The 22,862-nt window shown below is 38.5% G+C and overlaps 1 protein-coding gene across 4 annotated transcripts in view; it reads left to right on the top strand.

Annotated features, from left to right (window-relative positions):
- The window catches only part of FGD6 (FYVE, RhoGEF and PH domain containing 6), a 113,759-nt gene extending 91,123 nt beyond the window's left edge, over positions 1-22,636 (top strand). For 2 of the 4 annotated variants that reach the window (XM_032874245.1, XM_032874243.1), the window contains exons 10-21: positions 137-195; positions 279-350; positions 1,061-1,129; positions 1,645-1,728; positions 2,725-2,804; positions 9,457-9,559; positions 10,079-10,225; positions 11,258-11,360; positions 13,039-13,166; positions 19,211-19,339; positions 20,144-20,292; positions 22,386-22,636. In XM_032874245.1, the coding sequence (XP_032730136.1) occupies positions 137-195; positions 279-350; positions 1,061-1,129; positions 1,645-1,728; positions 2,725-2,804; positions 9,457-9,559; positions 10,079-10,225; positions 11,258-11,360; positions 13,039-13,166; positions 19,211-19,339; positions 20,144-20,292; positions 22,386-22,422 (1,160 nt within the window). In that variant the 3' untranslated portion in view covers positions 22,423-22,636. Of the gene's footprint in view, positions 1-136; positions 196-278; positions 351-1,060; positions 1,130-1,644; positions 1,729-2,724; positions 2,805-3,081; positions 3,262-9,456; positions 9,560-10,078; positions 10,226-11,257; positions 11,361-13,038; positions 13,167-19,210; positions 19,340-20,143; positions 20,293-22,385 lie in introns of those variants that run through there. The other 2 variants (XM_032874246.1, XM_032874247.1) reach the window with 2 other exon arrangements.
- The last annotated feature ends 226 nt before the right edge of the window (positions 22,637-22,862 follow it).

Raw genomic sequence — 22,862 nt, 5'->3', positions numbered from 1 at the left:
CCGTATTTCTACCTACTCAGAGTTAACCTTGCTCCTCCCGTGGCACTTCTCACTGTTACAAATTCGCCATCTTGCCATCTGGAATTGCTTAATGTTGTAGCCCACTGGACTAACCTGATGTTTCTACACATTTTAGATGCCCTTGCTGTCGTTATAGAAGTCGCCAACCACGCCAATGACACCATGAAGCAAGGAGTAAGTATCTTGATTTCAGTGGCTGGCAGACTGTTGAACCTGGAGGCCCAGGCCTTCATGTGCTACACATTCTCTTTCTGTAGGACAATTTTCAGAAGCTTATGCAGATTCAGTACAGCCTAAATGGACACCATGAAATAGTGCAGCCCGGACGGGTAAGTGATTTTAGACTGCCTTTTGCAAATGTAATGTGATGCACTTAGACACCTTTTGTAGCTATTTTGCATTTCAGTTATGAAAATAGGTTATTGTTGTTACTCTCCACTGTCTCGATCTGGATCAACTACGTTCATTCTATCCATTCAAAACATTCATGACTTAAGTCACTGTGACAAAAAGTACAATTCAATTAGGAGAATGGCAAGGGACCCCACAGAGTATCTGATTAAATAGAATCATTTTATTGTGTAATACTAACTGACCTCACACAGCTTTAAAGACAACTTCAGTTAAGATCTTGAGTGTAAGAGGGGATTATGAGGGGAGGGAGAAAACTGTATTTTGGTGCTCCTCATAGAGCACAAAAGTGGCCTAGGGAATGAGTTCAGCAAAATTACAAAATGCAATTGTCAGGACATTGGCTATACCTCAGGATCAAGGACATGCTCAGTCAGTTACATTTCAGACCACATAGTACCCCCGGGACTGGATTTATGAATACTGGATTTATGAAACTCTGCCGGCTTGTCCAACTCCTTCAAAGGTTTAAGAAGAAACCATGACTGTAAAAAGTCACATGGAAATTATGTCCACCCAGCCCTACCTCCAAAAAAAATTCTGGGGAAAGAAAGTTGAAAAACAAATTATATGCACATTGTAGTTGTGTTATGGTGGGACTAAATGGGCATTTGTTTGGATGAATCAGGTTTTTCTCAAAGAGGGAACTCTGATGAAGCTGTCTCGGAAAGTCATGCAGCCCCGAGTGTTTTTCCTGGTAAGTGACTGTGTGTGTTTCTGAGCCAGAAGAGGGGATAATTGCCTAATGGAAGGAGACATTTGTGTATGACAGATGAGCTTAACACGTTCGGAGAGATTTAGTGGGATCTGTGGCTGACTGTCTTGCTTACTTGCATTTCAAGTAACGGGAACAAAGTCTTTTATGATGTAGAACCAGAAAATATTTCCTTTTTGAATTCAATTTATGTCACTTCTCACTTAGAAAAGTTGATTCAATCATTTATTTAGTCAGATTGTAATACTTTAGTGGGATTTAGAATTCAGAAAACATATCTGTTACAGAACTTGGAAGGAAAGCACATGTTCTAGAAATTGCCTTTTTAATCTAATAAAGCATTCTGGGTGGTCATAGTTTATATAAGCAGACATAAGTGTTTTTATTCAGAGAACTTTTAATAAGAAAGGAATATTTTTCTTTTATTTTGGTGTCTTATCAGTGTCTTGGTAGCTGACATTTTTGCTTTACTTCATTCTATGAAATATTTCTTTCAGTTTAATGATGCCCTGCTGTATACAACACCAGTGCAGTCTGGGATGTATAAACTGAACAATATGCTCTCATTGGCTGGAATGAAGGTCTGTGCGTCTGTTAGAAGATATTTCTTTTCTTAACCCAAATATATTTAGAGACAAAGCCCAAAGATAACCGTCTTTCTTACATACTTGACTTTTCTCTCTCCCTGTGTGTTATTGTTTATGTGTTTATTTATTCATTCATTAATCATTTGTTCACTCATACATTCATTTATTCATGAGGTGTTATTGAGAACTATAAACAAAATATGGTAAGACATTTGGTAAAAAATACAAAAATGAGTTGAATCATGATTGTTTTTGTCTCTGCCCCCGCCATACCCCCCCCAGAAGCTCAGCAACTAGAGTTGGGAAGATAATAAACCACACATAAATACCTATAAAATAGACACTAATAAATATCACTGTGAAGGTACAATTAATGTTTTGGGGAGTCCTGGGGCACCTGGGTGGCTCAGTCGGTTAAGCATCCGACTCTTAGTTTCAGCTCAGGTCATGCATGGTCTCAGGGTGGTGACATTGAGCCCAGAGTCAGTCTCCACGTTCAGTGTGGAGTCTGCTTGAGATTCTCTCTCCCTCTCTGCCCTTACCACCCCTCCTCAAATAAAGAAATAAATAAGATCTTTTTAGAAAGAAAAATTAGGGGGAGCTCAGAAAATAAGGAGTGTGCAGCTTTCAGTAGGACCTGGTGGAGGAATCGGTAGCAGCTAGGAAACAGGGAGAATTGAGGAAGTCTTTGGAGGAAGAGCCACAAGCCTTAAAGCATAGGTCACATTTGGCCACACTGAGATGCAGGGAAGGCGCCTTGTTCCAGGTAGAGGGAGAGAGCAATGGGCTGAAGGTGGGAAATTTTGGCATATATATATATATATATATAGGCATTTAACTCTGGCACACAGAGCAGATGAAGGAGAGTCATGGTAGATACAGTTGAGTCTGAAGGTTGGTGGTGGCTGACAGCAGCCAGGGCATTGAGCAGCTTCAGGGATGAGATTTGCAATAGGCTGAATTTGCTCAAACTGTTTTTCTTTCTTTAAGGTCAGAAAACCCACCCAAGAAGCATATCAGAATGAACTAAAGATTGAAAGTGTAGAACGCTCCTTTATCCTCTCAGCCAGGTAAATTTCTAAAATCTGTATATGTGAACATTTGCCAGGATTACGGGGTCATACATCTCCAGCACTTCCTACATTTGGGTAAACTGCTAGACCTACTTTTTTTTTTCTCCTTCTTTTCAGTCCCCAAACCGTGGAGTTTATTCTTGTTTACCATGTAGGTAAAATGTCTAATTGCTGATCCAATAATGTGTTTGAAGCGCAGAAATAAAAATATTCCTGTGAAGAGAATAATAATGCTGAAAAGTGCCTTGCTGATCTTTTCTTTTTTTTTTTTTAGTGAATACTTCAAACCTTTTACAATGGCACCCAATGTTTTTAAAGACACCTAGTGCTTTATAATTCACTAGGAAGTTTTCACGTAACATTGAAAGGTCATAACAAACCTACGAGGTAGGTGTCCTCTCATTAAAAATGAGGAAGACTAAGTTAGAGAAAAAGTACATTTCTGTCTTCATGGTACATAGCTGGCAAAATCAGGATACAAAAAGAAACTTTTTACTTTTAAATCTGTTGTTATTTATGATACCACGTTGCCTCAAAATGGAACCTGCAGTGACTTATGTGTAAATCAAAATATATTACAGTTATATAAAGGAAGTGCCAAGGAAACCAGAAGCTGTATGACTCATGCATGTACATTACCGAGTTACTGGCCACATGGCCAAAGTGAATGTTTGGCAGTACTTGGCTGGAGAGACACCAGCAGCCACAGCATGTTCCACTGCTGGATCGGGATAGCAAGTCTAGGCAGCTCTCAAATCTAACCTTTAATATAAAAATAGTAGCAAACACTTACGTAGCATTTACTTTGTGCCAGGCACTATCCAAAGCACTTTCTCTGTGTTCATTCATTAAATCTTCATAAAAACCTAATAAGGTGAGTTTACTAATTTTATACCCATTTAATGGGTAAAAAAAAGCCACCCAGCTATTAAGTGTCAGGGCCAGGATTTGAACCCAGGCAGCCTGCTTCCAGCTGTGTCCGTACCAGTAAAATCAACTAGAATTTTTAGTAGCAGCTGGAGTCCCAACCGGACCCATTTATTACCTGGGATCAGGCCCAATGCTGATATATGCTTATAATTCATTTTCTCTTTTAATTTCCATGATAACTAGGAGAGTAGGTGTTGTCTTGATCTTCCAGATGAGAAAAAAATACAGGCTCAGGGAAGTTAAATAACACTTCCAAGATTATACAACTAATAGAAAATGGAGCTCAAATTTTTTTTTAAAGATTTTATTTATTTATTTGATGGACAGAGATCGCAAGTAGGCAGAGAGGCAGGTAGAGAGAGGGGGGAAGCAGGCTGCCTGCTGAGCAGAGAGCCCGATGTGGGGGCTCTATCCCAGGACTCGGGATCATGACCTAAGCTGAAGGCAGAAGCTTTAACCCACTGAGCCACCCAGGTGCCCCTGGAGCTCAAATTTTAACCGAGGTATATCTGATGGTGAAAGTGATGCTTTCAGCCATTATAATATTGCCTATGTCCATGGATGTCAAGGACTCAGATCTAAGTGTCTGGCTTCCCATAATCAGGACAAGAGCAGCCCCCTGGGTCATTGTCACTCTTCTGAAATGGAATAGCCACTGCTGCCTAACACCAGATCTTGGGAAGAGAAGACAAATAGGGTTTGTTTGAGGTTTGTCGAAAGCCATCTACCTGCCAAAGCAAGCAGTTTCTGGGGGATACCTGAAGCATCCTACAGATTAATATTTGGAGAGTATGGTAAACTCTGGGTCACCTGGAACTAAGACCCTTTTTTTTTAGTTTGAACAGAAGTACAAGGAGCATCAAGTCTATGTGCATCAGTCTCCTGGCAGATACTTAAGCTTGATTCTTAATATCAAGAAAGTAATTTTTGGGTGCCTGGGTGGCTCAGTTGGTTAGGCATTTGCAATCCCAGGGTCCTGGGATCGAGCTCCACATCGGGCTCCCTGCTCAGAGTGGGGCCTGCTTCTCCCTCTCTTGCTCTTCCTGCTTGTGCTCTCTCTCTCTGTCCAATAAATAAAATCTAAAAAAATTTTAGAAAATAAAAAAAAGGAAAGAAAGGAAGTGATTTTCAAATATCCAGAGAGAAAGTATCTATAGGAAAGTCAGGTTTTCAGTTGCACTTAAATATCCTAAGTAAAAATATGCTTTGGTAAAACAAAATTCCATTTTATTAACAATTAAATAATTGAGGAAATGATGGTAAATCCTTATTTCTTTGGTTGCCATCCAGGTAAATATGTGGATGTCCAGATCAGCCTCTTAGACCTTAGTAAAGTCATTGGAATTTTATATGTGATGGGAAGACATCTGAGGGTCTTAAGCTAAAAATTGGTATGATCTTAGGTATATTTTTAGAAGAGGACACTGGTTTCTTTATAGAAGATAGACCATCAGAGATTAGAGTCGAAGTCGGGAGACCAGGTAGGAGGCTAGATGATTCTCTCTTGGACTAGAATGGTGAGAAATGGTTGGAATCAGGGAGAGTTAATAGGATTGTTGATGGATTGAACTTGGGTTATGCAGAAAAAACAAGAAAACTGGAAAGCTCTCGATAAAGGGAGGGGAAGCTGACACATATTGAATACCTCTAGTGTACCATGCTCTTCTGAGCGCCCCCCCGCTCCTGCCACAGGGAACGGGTACGGTATAACATGTAGGAAGGAGATGAGAAGGCCTTCTGTGATCTGGGTCCTGTATGCCTCACCAGTCTGATCTCTGTCCATTCTCCCCGTCCGCACCCCCACCAGAGCATGGCATATTCCGCCAGCATGGATCTGCTTGTTCTCCATGCACGCCAGCCTACCTCCCTTCCTTCTGCCTTTTGCATAGGCAGCTGCCTGTGCCTGGAATTCATCCCTTCGTTCAGTAATATGGAGCGTCTACTGTAGACCAGACATTGTGCCAGGCATCAGGATAATGTGGAGAATTAAAAGGGCCCTTCCTTCCCTTACCTTGCATTCTGTTAGGGAAGACATATGCTTAGCAAAATGTCAACACAATCAACTATTATTGTGATTAAGTAGTACACAGGAAAACTACCAGGTGCTATGAGGCTGTAGAACGAGGAACCTTGAACTAACTTTGGTGGACAAAGGGCAGTCAGGGAGAGCTTCCTGCAAGACCTGCTGTGTCAGCTGAGTTATAAAAGATAAGCAGGAGTTGTATAGCAAGGCAAAGAGGAAAGAGAAAGGCTGCTGGTCGTTGGGAATAATGTGTACAAAGTCCCTGAGGTGGAGAGGGCATAGCAAATCCAAAGAACTGAAAGACCAGAATGGCATGAATATAGAGAAGAAAAGGGAAAGCCAAGGTAAGCCTGGAGGGACAGGGGAAAGCTGAGGCAGAACTTGTGGATTTGGGGCTTGAGCCAAAGAGCCACAGGAAACCACTGAAAGGCTTGTACAAGGGAATGACATGATCTGATTGGCCTTTGTAAAAGTTGGATGCTAGGTGGAAAATGGTTTGGGAGGGGAAGTAAAGGAGATGATTAATCGGACACGGGGTTGAGACCCAGAGGCATTAAAAGCAAGTCTCTGACTGGTACACTGTGCCAGGTAGCGCCGGGCCATTCCCTGTGATAGGAAACGCCAGGAGAGGAGCAGCGTTGGGGGAAGAATCAGGAATTTAGTTTCAGATGTGCATATCAAATATGAGGTGCCTATCAATCATGGAGCCATCAGGGCGCCTGGGTGGCTCAGTCGGTTGAGCATCCAGCTCTTGATTTCAGCTCAGGTCTTGATCTCAGGGTCTGAGTTCAAGCCCCAAGTTGGGCTCCAGGATGGGCATGAAGCCAACTTTAAAAAAAAAAAAAAAAAAAAAAAAAAAATGGAGCCATCAGTGAGACAGTGCCTGTAAGGATCTTGATGTCTGCAGGGAGCCCTGACATGGCATATATTTGGGAGTCATCAGCTTAGAGAAGATAACCAAAGCTGGGAGGCCAAACGCGGGTGCACGGAGACACTACAAGGTTCTCTGTCGAACTCCTCAGTTCTTCCAATCCTAACATACTCATTCCCTCTGCAGAGCTTTCCCTGCTGCCTAAATAACATAATTTACTACTTCTTTGTTTCTCATCTACCTTACCTTTATTGTATCATGCAGTAGTTACTTGCTTTTGTGTCTCACCTCAATTAGAGATGAGCCCTTACAAGTGGTGTGTTTTGTATGTGCGGTTCATGGCTTAGTATCTTGCCCTCAGAACTCTCTCACTAAATGTAACTCAGATGAATTGAAATGAAGTGGTGTGGCCTTTAGACCTCAGAATAGCGTTCCACAGTTATACAAGGAGTAAATTGTGTGGCAACATCTAACATGCCAGCAATCCCTGCTACTGGAGGTCTTTTGGAATGCATCCCAATCAATGGGAGAATGGGGCTTATATAATACAAATTTGCTTTCTGGGTAATGAACACATTCCATAAAGAAAAGAATACTGGTTTAACTGTATTTTAAGTGGGTTTAACTGAAGAAGGTGCTGATTCTTCTGCTAACTGTACTACAAAAGAAGACTTAGCATGTCTCCACTCAATAGTGCAGGCAAATGTGTGTGGTCTGTGAGAAATGTGTTATCAAGAGCTGGTAAACATTGTTTTGGCAGATCCCCACACAAGAGAGAGCCAGGAATGATTAAATGAAAGAACAGCATATGTGACATGATTTGCACAGTCAAATCACATTCCACATGCTCCCAGGGCTCTAGAAAAATCAGACGGCAATTCTCAAATTAACCATCTGCCTCTCTACTTTTTTTTAACTCTTCCACCAAAAAGTAGAGGAAGGGGAGAGAGAGGGAGGGACAGTATTATTTTACGAATGTTTACTTGGAAGCTTAAGCCTATATTCTCATAGCATAGTTCAGAGAATGGAGATGAATGACACGGTGGTGAAGGGTTCAATCTTTAGCCACACTTGTGCCTGATACAAGGTCATGTAGCCTGTTGTTTAAAACAAATTGTCCAACATTTCAGATCCTCAGCTTGCTTATCTGTAAATGGTGCTGGTTGGTGATAGTGATGGTATTGGGGAAAGAGGGTATAAGATCCAATATGTATTCTATGGGGTAGCTCTGAGGATGAGATGTGATGACATTTGCTCTTGATTTCAATTTGCAACGCATTTAGCACAGTTGGCTGACATGTAGTAACTATTGAATAAATGGCAGCTAGTTGGGACAGTAATGGTAGAGTCGTAGAGGAAATTGAGGCAGGTTTTATTTGGCTTAGAAAAATAAGAGCTGTCCTATTTTATTCTTGGTATATAATGAAAATTTGAGAAACATACTAGTTTTAAAATTGTATTTGTAAAGTGGATTTCTACTTTTTAATATCCATGTGGGTGCATATTCTAATTGGCACTTAAGCCATTTAGCAGGACCGTAAATTTCTGACTATAATTATTGTGGAGAAGGCAGGTGGTTTTTTAGTATCTCCTGACCTGCTCTGCATTCATCAAAATACAAGGAAATGTGCCTGTTCGTACCATTAGGTACGAATCCCATTAGGCATAATGGAATTTTTAATTATAAAAACATTTAAAAGTTCAAGTATTCTTAAAATTAGAGTGAAAAATACAATGAAACTGTATATTCAATCACCCAGACTCAAATCTTAACCAAGATTCTGCTACAAATATTTTTTTCTCAATTATTTCAAAACAAATCGCAGATATCAGGTCATTTTACTCCTACATACTTTCCTATGCCTTTCTAAAACAGACATTTCCTTACAAAATCACATTCCCATTATTATGATAGGTTTTATTTTATTATGAGAGATTATTAAATTCTGTCTACATGCACACAGACACACACACACTACCTAAAATGTGCCTCTCATTCTTGAGTATTCAAAACTAAATGTGCTGATACCAACAATGATTTGGAGTCACCAGAGTTTTTTGTGAGGATGTGTGGTTGTAATAAAGCAGAACCAGAATACTTTATCTGAGCAGGCTTTCTCCCTATTTGGCCCATTTCTGTCTAGATTTGAATCCCATAGTTCCTGATGGCCTGAGGGTAGCAGGATGGGAGGAATAAGTTGGGGAACCCTATAACAACAATTACAGGCTCTTTCCCTTGTTAACCACTCCCTAAACATCTGTTTGTGATGCCAAATATAGGTCTCCTTTACTCCAGTGCCCTTTCTAGAAAATTTTAGTAACATTTAATAATACTAATATAATAATACTAATAATACTATAAATAATTAGTATTCCATGTTTAAATTTGGATTTGAAACTTGAATCCTTGGAATATTTTTAAATTCTACTATTATATCTCAGGAAACATCTTGGTTATGTAAATAGCCGTAGTTATTCATTGTATGACTAGCTCCTTTTTTTTTTTTTTTTAAGATTTTATTTATTTTTTTGACTATGACTAGCTCTTAAACTAAGCAAAAAAACTTCCAAATTTAAAAGACTTCGCAAGTATAAAGCAGTACTTTGGGGGAAGAAAAAAAGCATTGTATTTGCTAAAATGCCATGTGTTCTTTAATGCCTGCTCTGATTATTTGTGCCTGCAAACCTCAGAGCTCCTGCCGGTGACTAGCATTGTTGGGGAGGGTGGTGGAGTCTGTTGCCATGGCAGGAGGAAAAGAAGAAAGAAAAAGGCAAACAATAAAAGCTGACATCTGGTTGATGGAACCTTCTTTTGCCCTCAACAGTTCTGCGACAGAAAGGGATGAATGGCTAGAAGCAATTTCCAGGTCAATAGAAGAGTATGCCAAAAAAAGAATCACATTCTGCCCTAGTAGGAGTCTTGATGAGGTACTGTCTTTTTCTTCTTGGTTTTTGTTTTTTTGTTTAGTTTGTTTGTTTGTTTCTTCAGTGCATTTCAAACAGTTTTTTACCCTAAAGAAACTTTTCCCAGGGGTTTAGAAAGGCAACATGTGTTTCATAGAAAGATGTATGTGTGGGTGTAATTTCAGAGCTAACTATCTTGTTAATGTCTAACAGCAAGTCTGATAACATATAGCGCACTCATATTTTTTCTGGTTGTAAAACTTCATTGTAAAAAATGGGGGAAATACAATATAATTTAAGGAAGAAAGTAACCAGCTGTCATTGGCACTACCACAGGCATCTTTTTAAAGTTAATTTTGCAGCAAAGGATTATTAGGATATAGCTAATCTTAATATCCTAAGAACATGACAACTGTAATAGCCCACCACATCGTTAATGACACCATCAGCATTGTGAGCTGCCATTGAGCACCCCCACCCCAAATAGCTTGATTCTATAGTACTCTGTGTGCATGGAGGTAATGAAAAGTCATTCTTCCACAGGCTGACTCAGAAAATAAAGAGGAAGTTAGTCCTCTTGGATCAAAAGCTCCCATCTGGATCCCTGATACTAGAGCCACAATGTGTATGATCTGCACAAGTGAATTTACTCTGACCTGGAGACGACACCACTGCCGGGCCTGTGGGAAGGTGGGAGAAATTGACATCCATCTCCCTTGTGATTTTTTTTTTTTTAAGATTTTATTTATTTATTTGACAGACGGGGATCACAAAGTAGGCAGAGAGGCAGGCAGAGAGAGAGGAAGGGAAGCACGTTCCTCGCTGAGCAGAGAGCCTGATGTAGGGCTCGATCCCAGGACCCTGGGATCATGACCTGAGCCAAAGGCAGAGGCTTTAACCCACTGAACCACCCAGGCACTCCTCCCTTGTGATTTTTAATAGCTCCAGGCTGTACATAGTGAAGAAGCTTATTTCTTCCTATAAATCATGGTGGGGAGAAGAAAAGATACTGAATCATGGATGATATTTTCTCTAAATACTTAGGCATAGGGCAATCTCTTTAGGGAACTTACCCTTACTTACCAAGATTACTGTAGAATGTCAATAATAGATTGTTTTCATTAAAAAAAATTGACTACGCGACTCCCACATTGACTAATAATTATTTAAACTACCTTTATCTAGATACTAAGTATTTAATAGAGGTACTTTGAGTGTTGAAATGATCACCAGTGACGCATCTAGGTCTTCATGACCTCGTTAGTCAAATGAGCATCATAACAATGATGTCAAAGAATTGCTGTGAAGAGTAAACGGAGTCTATTTAGAAGCATTTAGTAGAGGGCCAGATGCTTGGTAGAGGCACAGCAGACGTGGTCATGGTTACCTAGTGATGGTGATGGGCAATGTCCATGATGATAAGTACAGCTAACAGAGGGCTTCATGCACATCCTGCACGGTTCTAAACACTTTGCACACGTTAATGCTCTTAGTATTTTATTTTATGGAGTTAACACTCAGTCCTAGTGTGTGGCCTCTTCATCTTCCGTTGTAGTGTTGTGTGTGAGTTCACCACAGGCCTGAACTCCACAGAGGTATTAGTGAGAGTGACTGAGAAAAGGTTTTGAAAGCCCTCTAGGTAGACAGCTTTATCTACTGTGGCCTACTCATTGGTTTGATGTGGAGGTTACTCCAAATAAAATAATTCCAATATGTTTTCAGATTGTATGCCAAGCCTGTTCATCAAATAAATATGGTTTAGATTACCTGAAAAATCAACCAGCAAGAGTATGTGAACATTGTTTCCAAGAACTACAGAAACTAGGTAATATATAAGTAAAGATCTAACAAATTCCTTTATTCCCAGATGCTCCCAAACGACCTTCTGAAAGAATCATCTTAGGTGCATGAGCGATGTGATTGGTGATAGTCATCTCAAAATGTTAAGAATTTTGCTTTTGTAATTTAATTAAGCTTTCTTAATGCATAAGATACTAATTGTAGAAATATAATTACAGAATGAAATGCTTTAAAACAGTTACAAGGGAACTTTAACTTTCAAGTAATTTTGAAGTTTATAGTTTCCCAACTGTGTGTTTGTTACAAATCACGTTTATCTATCTCTGTGGACATAGACTGACTGGGTGGCCCTTTGTTAACTTATTTCTAATCACTTGGACTGATTTGGTGGTATATCTAAATGTCCAGCTTTTCACCAAGTACAAAATGATAAGTCATATCTGCCTGCTCATTATTTGCAGGTATCCATCCCCACAGTTAAGATGAATGCAGCTAGCAAGACCACTCAGGTCTATATTTTGGGAAGAGTTTTCGTTCAGTTCCTGAACCTATATATAGGATCTGAATTTCAAAAAGGTAGTCCTTCATTTCCACAAAGAATAGCTTTCCATCACCAAATGAAAATGTCTCAATGAATAAAGCTAGATGGCATGCTATTTCAGAATCCATATATTTATAGAGTAATAATAACCGTTACATACATCGTCCCAGAAGACACATTTATCTAATCCTTCATTGGCCTTTTTGTTCCTCCCTTTGTTCTCTGGGTGTACCATATAGGCTGTGAACATTCAACATTCATTTTTAAAATCCTCTTCCCTAATCACCCACACCCATTTTTAGTCAATAAATCTTGACTGATTTATCCTCAAAGACCTTCTTAATTTTTTCATCTCAGCCCTATTTTTTTATCTGGACTATACTCATAGTTTCCCAACAGGTTTTTTTCTGCTGCAAATCCTTCCTCCTTTCTACTGCCAGATTTTTTTTTCTTCTAAATTCAGTCGGCTCCTGTCATTTCTCAGCCTAAAAGACCTTGGTTTCCCACGGCTTAAACAACAGTCCACATTCCTTAGAACCAGTCTTTTTTCCTTCAGCCTTATTATTCTCCAAATAGATGATCTAATTTCATACCTCTGCTTTTGCTTGTGCTGACCTCTCTTCATGGAGTGTCCATCCTCTTCTTTTTGACTTGGCAAATTCCTGTTATACCTTAATGGCCAACTCAGATTTCTTTCTATCTCCCCAGCTTTCCTGAATCTCTTCACTCAAAATTAGTGGTTTCCTATCTTGTCTTATGGCCCCTTTTCTAATACTTTGTTTATTATAATATTTTTATTCCATCATATATCTAGGTACTAAATGATGCTGTTAGTGTTTTGTTTTTTTTTAAAGTCAGGAGGGAAATTTATATAATATATTTAAAATTGATAGTACATTAACATGTTTCATTATTCTGAAGGCACAAAAGGGTCATCCTTTCTCATGGTTTACAACTGAAAAAGCATAAAATCATAGAGAGTGGAAACTCTTTCTCCCACTCAACTTTCGGCCATCCATCTTTTTTCCCGGGGGCCTCAGTGTCATCAGTTTCTCAAGTGTCCTTCCATAGATATTTTATGCAATAGTGTTTATTGATCTGAATTAAATTGAATTGCAAAATGCTTACCACTGGCTACATAAGTGCACCTGATTTGTTTTAGATCACCAGCATTCTCCTAAGATTGGATCTCCCGGAAATCACAAATCTCCTTCAAGTGCCTTATCATCAGTCTTACATAGTATTCCATCAGGGAGGAAACAGAAAAAGATCCCAGCTGCTCTCAAAGAAGTAAGTGTTTCCATTAAACTTGCAACCTGATATAAGCTGAATTATTCATATGCATATAATACAGTGTTTTTCTTCCATAAAGGAGGATGTCATTTCCCACTTACTATTAAGACATGCATTTTAATAGTAGTGCTAGATGTGGCTGATGGTTCACTCTCTTGCTTGGTCTCCCATATGACCTGAGTCATTCAGAAAATGGCAGTTGAAAGGTTTGGAGAACATTTTATAGCAATGGTAGCAAGTAAAGATAATGTAGACATATGTGAATTTTTTTTTTTAAGATTTTTATTTATTTGTCAAAGAGAGGGAGAGAGAGAGAGCACATGCAGGAGGAGTGGCAGACAGAGGGAGAAGCAGGCTCCCCACTGAGGAAGGAGCCCAGTGTAGCACTCAATCACAGGACCCTGGGATCATGACATGAGTCAAAGGCACTTAACTAACCAACTGAGCCACCCAGGTGTCTCTACACATTTGGATTTTTAAAATTACTTTGAGAAGACCCCATGCCAGAGGGAAGAAGTCTAGAATATTTTAGGTACTTTATTAGCATTTACTAATCTACACCATTTGCTTTTTTTAAGGATTGGTTGGCTATAGACAGCTGCACTGATAGTAAATTGTCTTTCATTTCAACTTAAAAGAAAAATGTAAAAAGTTAGGATAGTCTGCACAGTTAAAACTGCCAGTGGCTTGATCCACAGGCATCACCAGTACCCTAGTCCATCTCCTCGGATTCAAGGGTTCAGTCAGCCAGCTCGGTTAACACACAGCACTGCCTATCTGGGCCACCTCTGTTTTTTTGTTTTGTTTGTTTTAATTTTTTTTTTAAGATTTTATTTATTTATTTGACACAGAGAGAGAGCTCAAGCACAAGTAGGAGGAGCAGCAGGCAGAGGGAGAAGCAGGCTCCCCGCTGAGCAATGAGCCCGATATGGGGCTTAATGCCAGGACCCTGGAATCATAACCTGAGCCAAAGTACCACTTAACCAACTGAGCCACCCAGGCACTCCTGGGCCACCTCCATTTTTTTTTTTTTTTTTTTTTTTTTTAGTTTATTAATTAGTTCTACCAATTTTGAGGCCAGCAGAGTAGAGTTTTAAATTTTGTTTTCTTACTTGGTTACTCTAGAAGAGTTCTACAGTGGAAAATGAAAGCAAACAACTCTAAAAAGATCATGTTCTTTATGTAAAATTGAGTGTATTCCATCATGGCCATTAAAACACTAGGAAATGATCTATATAGCCAGTCTCATGAAATAGTAATAAGAGGACATAAAGTTCTAATTGCCAAGTTTCTTAAACTGGTTGAGCCAATTTAGTACTCTGAACTGTCTCTTCTGTCACTCAGTTCCTGAATCTAAATTGACTTTCAGAACTTTAAGGTGCTTAACCAATGGAAATAGTTTTCAGTTTTCTATAATTGTTCGCCTGTCCATGCTAATGTCACAGTTTATAAATATAATTCTTAAATTTGCTCTTCTTGTCAGTCTAAGCTCCACAGTGCTAGTTACAAAACTATTTCTAGTCTAGACTAGACCCAGCCTGACTCCAGTCACATTTTGTACATCTTTCCACCCAACCACACAAACTGACCTTCCACTGTCAAATCCCTACTTCCTGACTGCAGCAGCCATTTCTTCCTTTGCTCCACTGGCTCTCAAGGTGTTCTCCAAAGCAGCACATCAGCATCACCTGAGAACTTACTAGAAATGGAAATTCCTAGGCCCCACCCAAAGTCTACAGAATCAGGAACTTCAGCAAGCATTCTCTGTAATTTGGATGTATACTAAATTTTGAGAACCACTGCTTTCTCCTTTGCAACCAAACTGAGAAAAATAATTTAACCAGTTAAGTACTATAAAAGTAAAAGTTTTCTACTTGGAAAGCTGTGATTTTTGTCTTTTTATTTGTAATTGAGGTGAAATTCACGTAACTTATAATTAACTACTTAAAGGATACAATTCAGGGGTGCCTTGCCAGGTCAGTGGGTAGAGCATGTGACTTTTGATCTCAGGGTCCTAAGTTTGAGCCCCACACTTAGTGTAGAGTTTTCTTTTAAAAATATATAGGGGCTCCAGAATAGCTCAGAGGATAACCATCTGTCTTCAGCTCAGGTCATGATCCCAGCATCCTGGAATCAAGTCCCATGTCGGGCTCCCTGCTTAGCAGAGAGTCTGCTTCTCCTTCTGCAGCTCCGCTATGCTTGTGTTCCCTCTCTTGCTATCTCTATCATAGATCAGTAAAATCGTAAAAAAAAAAATAAATAAATAAATACACACACACACACACACACACACACACACACACACACACACACACACGAGGGTACCTGGATGGCTCAGTTGGTTAAGCGCCTACCTCTGGTCATGATCTCAGGGTCCTGGGATCAAGCCCAGCATTGGGGCTTCCTCCTCAATGGGGAGTCTGCTTTTCCCTCTCCCTTTGTCCCTCCCCACAACTTGTGCACACACTCTCTCCCTCTCAAATAAATAAATAAAATCTTTAAAAAAGATAAAAGAAATCATATAATACATGACCTTTTGTGTCTGACTATTTTCATTTCTCACAGTATTTTAGAGGTTCACCTAAGTTATAGCACGTGTCAGTACTTTGTTTCTTTTTATTTGTGAATAATACTCTATTATATGCATATACCACAATTTATCCATTCATCTGTTGATGGACATCTGAGTTGTTCCTGCCTTTGGGTTTTTATGAATAATGGTGCTATAAACATGTGAACATATTACCATGTGGACATTTGTCTTAATAATATATCTAGGAGTATGATTGCCTGGTCATATAGTAATTTAGGTTTAACTTTTTAAGAATTTGGGAAGTTGTGTTTTTATTCCAGTAATGTTCAAGACATTTTTAGAAACTCCTCGTTTTTAGAATTCCATTCAGAGCCTCGGTAGGCTCAGTAATGGCAAGCTATGTCTCTTGAGTTAGACTTGATTTATATTTTAAATAATCAAATCACTGGAAGGGAAGCTTTGTGACTCATGTGATTAAGCTGCTTAAGACCAATTGTATTTTTAAAAGGATTGAAGAGGACAGGGGCATCAGGACAGTTAAGAGTCCAACTCTTGATTTCAGCTCAGGTCATGATCTCCAGGTCATGGGATCAAGCCCCATGTCAGGCTTCACACCGAAATTCTCTCTCCTTCTCCCTGTGCCCCTCCCCACCACTTGTGTTCTCAATAAATAAATAAATAAAATCTTTTCTAAAAAAAGATAATAGAGGACTATGCATGACTATCCAGTATTGTGACTGATACTCTTTTTCAGTTAATCAACTAAGTTAAGCATATTTTAAAAGAGGAGCATACAGAATATTTTGATCAATGACAGTAACATGTAACATAATTATATAGTAGTATCTCAATGTAACTACATTTTAAGCAAAATCTCATTTGAATGTAAACATTCTAATTTTAAAAAAACCATTTGTCTTCTACAAGTGTGTCACTTCATACAAATATACTAGGACTTAACAGATATTTCTAATTTAACATGAGATATTAAATTTTTTGCTAGACAATAATATATCATCCTTCTCATAAAGTTTGTAAGAAATTAATATAATTGATACATGATTAAAGATAGATTTTTTTTTTTAAAGATTTTATTTATTTATTTGACAGACAGAAATCACAAGTAGGCAGAGAGGCAGGCAGAGAGAGAGAGGGAAGTAGGCTCCCTGCTGAGCAGAGAGCCTGATGCGGGGCTTGATCCCAGGACCCTGGGATCATGACCTGAGCCAAAGGCAGAGGCTTTAACCCACTGAGCCACCCGGGCGCCCCTAAAGGTAGACTTTTAAAATTCATAGAATCCACCTGAATTTGTTTTCTGTTGCCACATAATGAATTACCACAACCTTAATGGCTTAAAACAACAAACATTTATTATCTCAGGAGTCCAGTCATAGCTTAGCTGGGATCTCTGCAGGACCACAGTCAAGGTGTTGGCCAATGTTGAGTTCTCATCGCAAGGCTAACTAGGGAGGGGTCCACTTCCAAGCTCACTCAGGTTGTTAGCAGAATTCATTTCCTTTCAGTTATGAAACTGAGGATGCTAGCCTCCTGCTGGCTTTTGCCTGGAGTTTCCACTCAGTTCCATGGCATACAAGCCTCCCAAAACAACTATTTCTTAAAAGCCAGCATGGGAGAAAGTCTCTAGAGCCCATCTACTAGCAATATGGAGTTTTGTAGAAGGTAACATAATCATGGGAGTGACATGCCATCATATTCCCCATATTCTCTTGGTTAGGAGTAAGTCACAGGTCCTCCCCACACACAAAGGGTAGTAGTGTGATTATCAGAGGCAAAGATCATGGGGAACCACCTTAAAAATCTGTTCACCATTCTAGGGGCATCTGGCTAAGTCAGTTGGTTGAGCGGCTGACTCTTGATTTCGGCTCAGGTCCTGATCTCAGGGTCCTGGGATAGAGCCCTGCATCAGGCTCCCTGCTCAGCTGGGAATCTGAGGATTCTCTCTCCCTCTCCCTCTGCCCCACCCCTGCATGCATTCACTCACTCGAGCACACTTTCTCTAAAATAAATAAATTTTAAGAAACAAAAAGTCTGTTCACCATTCTACTAATAACACAATTCCTAAACTTGGCTTTTTAATTTTCTTGTTCTGTGCTAAAAAGAGAAATTTCAACTGCCAGATTATAATCATTGAGAGCTTACTACCTTTTTGCCCAGAGATTAAGATATTTTCATCTTTTTATGAAACAAAATAAGCTTCTCTCAGACAAAATTTGGGGATCAGAAACTAATCCTTAAAATCACCATGAATAATTGAATTTTCCATTTATTTCTCTGTTAATAGTTTTGTTTTGGGTGCCTGGGTGGCTCAGTTGGTTAAGCGACTGCCTTCGGCTCAGGTCATGATCCTGGAGTCCCGGGACTGAGGTCCGCATCGGGCTCCCAGCTCTACGGGGAGTCTGCTTCTCCCTCTGACCTTCTCCTCTCTCATGTTGTCTCTCACTCTCTCTCTCAAATGGATAAGTAAAATTTAAAAAAAAAAAAAAATTTTTTTGTTTTGTTTTTTAAGATTTTATTTATTTGACAGAGGGAGACACAGTGAGAGAGAGAACATAAGCAGGTGAGTGAGAGAGGGAGAAACAGGCTTCCCACTGAGCAGGGAGCCCAATGCAGGGCTCATCCCAAGACCCCGGGATCATGACCCAAGCCGAAGGCAAATGCTTAACGACTGAGCCACCCAGTCACCCCGTTAATAGTTTATATAGGTCCAAAAAATTATTTCAGGAAGCATTAAAGGTTTAAATAATTTAACCTAATATTGCAAAATACCAAGAATAGTAAACAACATATACAGTTCCAAAAATGCAACTTTCAAAAAGCATTTCTGATCTTTAGAGTTATTTTTCTTTCTCTGGCAACTCAGAAAATAAGTGACACCACAAAGAAATACATATATGCAAGCTCAGTTAAACCAGGCAGAATGCTGGAATGGTTTTATGTTTTTTAAGAGAAGTGGTGGGGAAGGGCAGAGAATCCTAAGCAGGCTACACACCCAGTGCAGAGCCCTTGATCATAACCTGAGCCAAAATCAAGAGTTGGGTGCTTAACAGACTGAGCCACCTGGGTGCCCCGATATGCTGGAACTGCTTCTGAACAGAAGGGTATTTTATGCCCGTGGTAATGGCGTATTCAATTTGTATAGTAGCAGATTTCGTTTTGTTTTTGTTTTTGTTTTATAAGGTTTTTTTTACCTTATTTGAGAGAGAGGGAGAGAGAGCACAAGCAGAGGGAGAGGGAGAAGCAGGCTCTCTGCTGAGGAGGGAACCCAATATGGGGCTCCATCCCAGGACCCTGAGCCGAAGGCAGATGCTTAACTGACTGAGCCACCCAGGTACCCCATAGTAGCAGACTTTGAAAATAAACCATTTTATTCTCTAACATTATATTATTACGGTTATTACTCTCAGCACCAGTGATCAAAAGCAATTTGTTACTTTACCTTTTGTTTCTTTGAAAACCATTAAACTATACATGGGGTTTGCTTATGTAGGTATCAGCAAACACGGAAGATTCTTCCATGAGTGGCTACTTGTACAGATCAAAGGGCAATAAAAAACCTTGGAAACACTTGTGGTTTGTCATAAAAAATAAAGTGCTGTATACATATGCTGCAAGTGAGGTAAGATCTGAAATCTAAAGATGAATAATTGTGGGGTCTGGTTTTATAATGCCAATTGGAAATAATTACAGTATCTGTTTAATCTATTTGTTTTGTGTATTTTTTTGTTTTGCTTTGCTTTTGGAGGGGGAGATGTTGTTGCTGTGATTTTTAATGTCAGCAGTGTCCTAGAGCTCTTACTCAAAACGTTAGGAATTTTCCGTAATATTAAAATACAACTTTTTTTGGTGTCATGTGGCTACTAAGACTTCACTAAAGGCAAAGGTTCTTATCCTTTTTACCAAGCTGTCTTGGTTGACACTCCCTTGACTATTCCCAGATTACACTCCTCAGGCCTCAAGCTTAGATAAGATACTTTGTTTGGGTTATAAACAATGGCTGGCTATTTGCTCTAACATTACCCTTTTCAACTGTCTGATCACCCTGTGTTCCAGTAAAATCCTATAAAAACCACTGCTCTAGGAGCCAAGCCCCTCCTTAGTGGGACAGGATAAATCACTTCCCCAGCTTGATTTCTGCATCCATAAAATGAAAGTAATTACCTACCTCACATGGTTATAGGGAAGTATGTGATACTCAAGGGATGTGAACACATTGAAAACTGTTTAGCACAGTGTCTGACTCATGAGATAGGTGGGGAGTGGTCAGCTTAATATTGCTGAATAAATGAAAATGAAAAATAAAGAATTATTTTATATATGTGTATATGAAATTAAATTATAACTATACAGTTCAAGAGTTTGCAAATCTGAATTTTGTTATCAATTTAATATCCTATCTCCCTTTGTGCCTTTTTTAAATTAGGACGTGGCAGCTTTAGAGAGTCAGCCTTTACTAGGATTCACTGTCGCTCAAGTCAAAGATGAGAATTCAGAGTCCAGAGTGTTCCAGTTACTACACAAAAACATGTTATTTTATGTGTTCAAAGCAGACGATGCTCACTCAGCTCAGAAGTAAGTAATTTAGACATATTTTTCTTTTATACATGAGTTTCAAGTTGTCACATGATTGATTTTAAAATAACCTACTTTCATGTGTGGGGACAATTAAGAATTTAAATCAGAGATCCAAATTAGTTAGATTTAACATGTTTTTCAAAGTCTTTAGAACTGTTGTAAGGCCACGCAAGAGGATCTGGAATATTTTCAGGAGGCAGAGGGGAAAAGAAAATAGGTAGTTCTGTCCAAAATATTTTGTCTATACGTGACCTCTGAGGAAGCAGCATGAAACTGTTCTGCTGAAAGGAAAGGAAGCTGAGGCATTTGGCCTCTCCTTCAATGAGGGTAAGGATCATCTCTTAAAACATTCCAGGACTTTGGCAATCCAGCAATTCAATTCTGCCATGGAACAGTGGGAGTTTAAACAGCTGCTTGCTAACTTACTTCTTTGGGAAAAGGGTCAAACACATTAAGAGGCTCCCATGCTGTTCCCAATAACTGAGTAGAAGGAAATGGATATCATTTTAGATAGTAAAGGCTTTTTTAAACAGTCTCTTCAAAATTCCGACAAGAATATTTATTTTGATGTCATGAGGTTGTTTAACATAGAGAAGCATATCTCTGTGAAATTCAGGTCCTTTGTAAACGAAACAGTGCAATTTACCTTTTCGCCAGATCTTTCATGTGATTTTTATTGTGGCCTCACAAGTTACACGTTTTTGTTTCCACTGAGCTTAGTGCTCATGTGTTCTCAAAGGCTTAAAACGTGCATGGAGATAAAAAAGAACGCCTTAAGTAAATAAGGCTTGTCTTTTCTTAAGGCAATTAGAGTTAATGTACCAGAATTATATGTTCCTGAATAATAATCAGGTACAATGTGACACGTACGCTGTAAGATTTTTTTTTTCAGTCTATGTTAGGATATCTAGTGTATTTTTATTACTCCAAATAATTCTTTTTCAGTTGAACTGAAAACTATTTAAAATTATGTCACTTAATTATTTTTTCTGTAAAAATTACCTTGGATAAAAGAGTAATTATTCTAATATTCTGTTAGGAATTACATTTCTCATTATTTTTATCTGTATTCATCATCAAACTGATAAAAATTATTTCTTTTGAATATATATCTTTTTTTTTTTTGAATATATATCTTTTGTTCCTATCATTAAGTTGACAAGGTAGAAAAATCTTCAATATGATTGAATGTAGTTGAGTGAAGAAAATCTGCTTGCTTGTAATTTAGAATTAATACAGGCTAAATTATAAGTTTCTCTTTGAAGTCACTAATATCCTAGAGGTGTTTTTACAAATTATAGAATGTTAAAATATATTAATTTTAATGGAAAGTTTTAGCTTTTTAAAAGACATGATTTATAATTTATGCCATTTGCATTTAAATTTTTGAAAATTCTATCCTTGAAATTTGAGCTAAATCTGTTACAGGCTATGTTTACTAATTAAGTTGAGTGGTTTCAAATGTTCATAGTAAGTTCAGAAGCAAGTACAGTGCTAGGGAGGTACAAGAAGTGTCTTCTGAATAATTTCAGCTGTGGGTATTGTCAGATAAAACTTTGAGACTAATGCATTTTGGAAAAACTTCTATGAAACTCTGAAACAATTTTTTTTGATACACTTCATATTGCATGCAAAATTTTGATCAACTGAAGTAGAACAGATGTTAGATTCTCTTTCACTGAAAATATTAGAACAGGTCTGGACTGTGGATGCCCAGAGAGTTAAGAGAGGAGACAGAGATAAAGCTGGTGTTCCCAAAAGCAGAAAGGGGTTTGAAATAAAAGCCTTGTCAAATGTATTCATTTCCCAAACCAAACATAGGAATCATCAGGACTTCACAGAGCTTTTACATGAAATGGCCCCTTCCTCACACCTCATGTACATAAAAGATGCAATTTTCAGGCCAAATTTTTGGCCAAATTACTAAGTAAAGGATGTTTCCATATATGTAGAATTCTAATTTGGTATAGGAAGCTTCTGAAATATACTGCTAGGGGAGTGGATCCACAGGCACAGCTGTGATCTATATTGTCTTAACATTTATTGGAGGATTGCATTTTGCAAATCTAACAAATTTCTCTTACCAATAGGTGGATAGAAGCATTTCAGGAAGGCACAATATTGTAGCGATACTGGTTTCATCCCTTCTGTGATTCCAAATGGGTGGAATTTCATCAGAATGGAGTAAATGCAGTACAAAAATGTTATATAAATGAACACTGCCAAGATAAATCCAGCCAAAATCTTCATCAAATATTGTGAATTATTTTGTTAGGTGTAAGGTAATTTTTTTTAATGTTTGTTTTCTCATGTATGTTATTTATTAAAATTTTGATGTTTACTTCATGGTCAGAATTATTTCTGAGACTCACACTGAATTCTGAAGTACCTTTTCTTTAGAAACCAGAAAACTTATCTTAATATTGTATACTGTATTAACTGTTTGTGACACAGATTTCTCAGTGTGTTTTGTAGTGTTACATTGTATAACATTCTTACTTGAGGTTAAGTCTTTGTAAATAAAAAACACACATCAAGGAGCAAATTTCTATGCAGTGTTTGGCTTA

This window comes from Lontra canadensis, unplaced genomic scaffold, assembly GCF_010015895.1.
Source record: "Lontra canadensis isolate GAN:19392208 unplaced genomic scaffold, GSC_riverotter_1.0 scaffold52, whole genome shotgun sequence".
NCBI classification, from domain to species: domain Eukaryota; kingdom Metazoa; phylum Chordata; class Mammalia; order Carnivora; family Mustelidae; genus Lontra; species Lontra canadensis.
The sequence above is the reverse complement of the archived record's forward strand: the minus strand, read 5'-3'. Positions and strand labels throughout refer to the sequence as shown.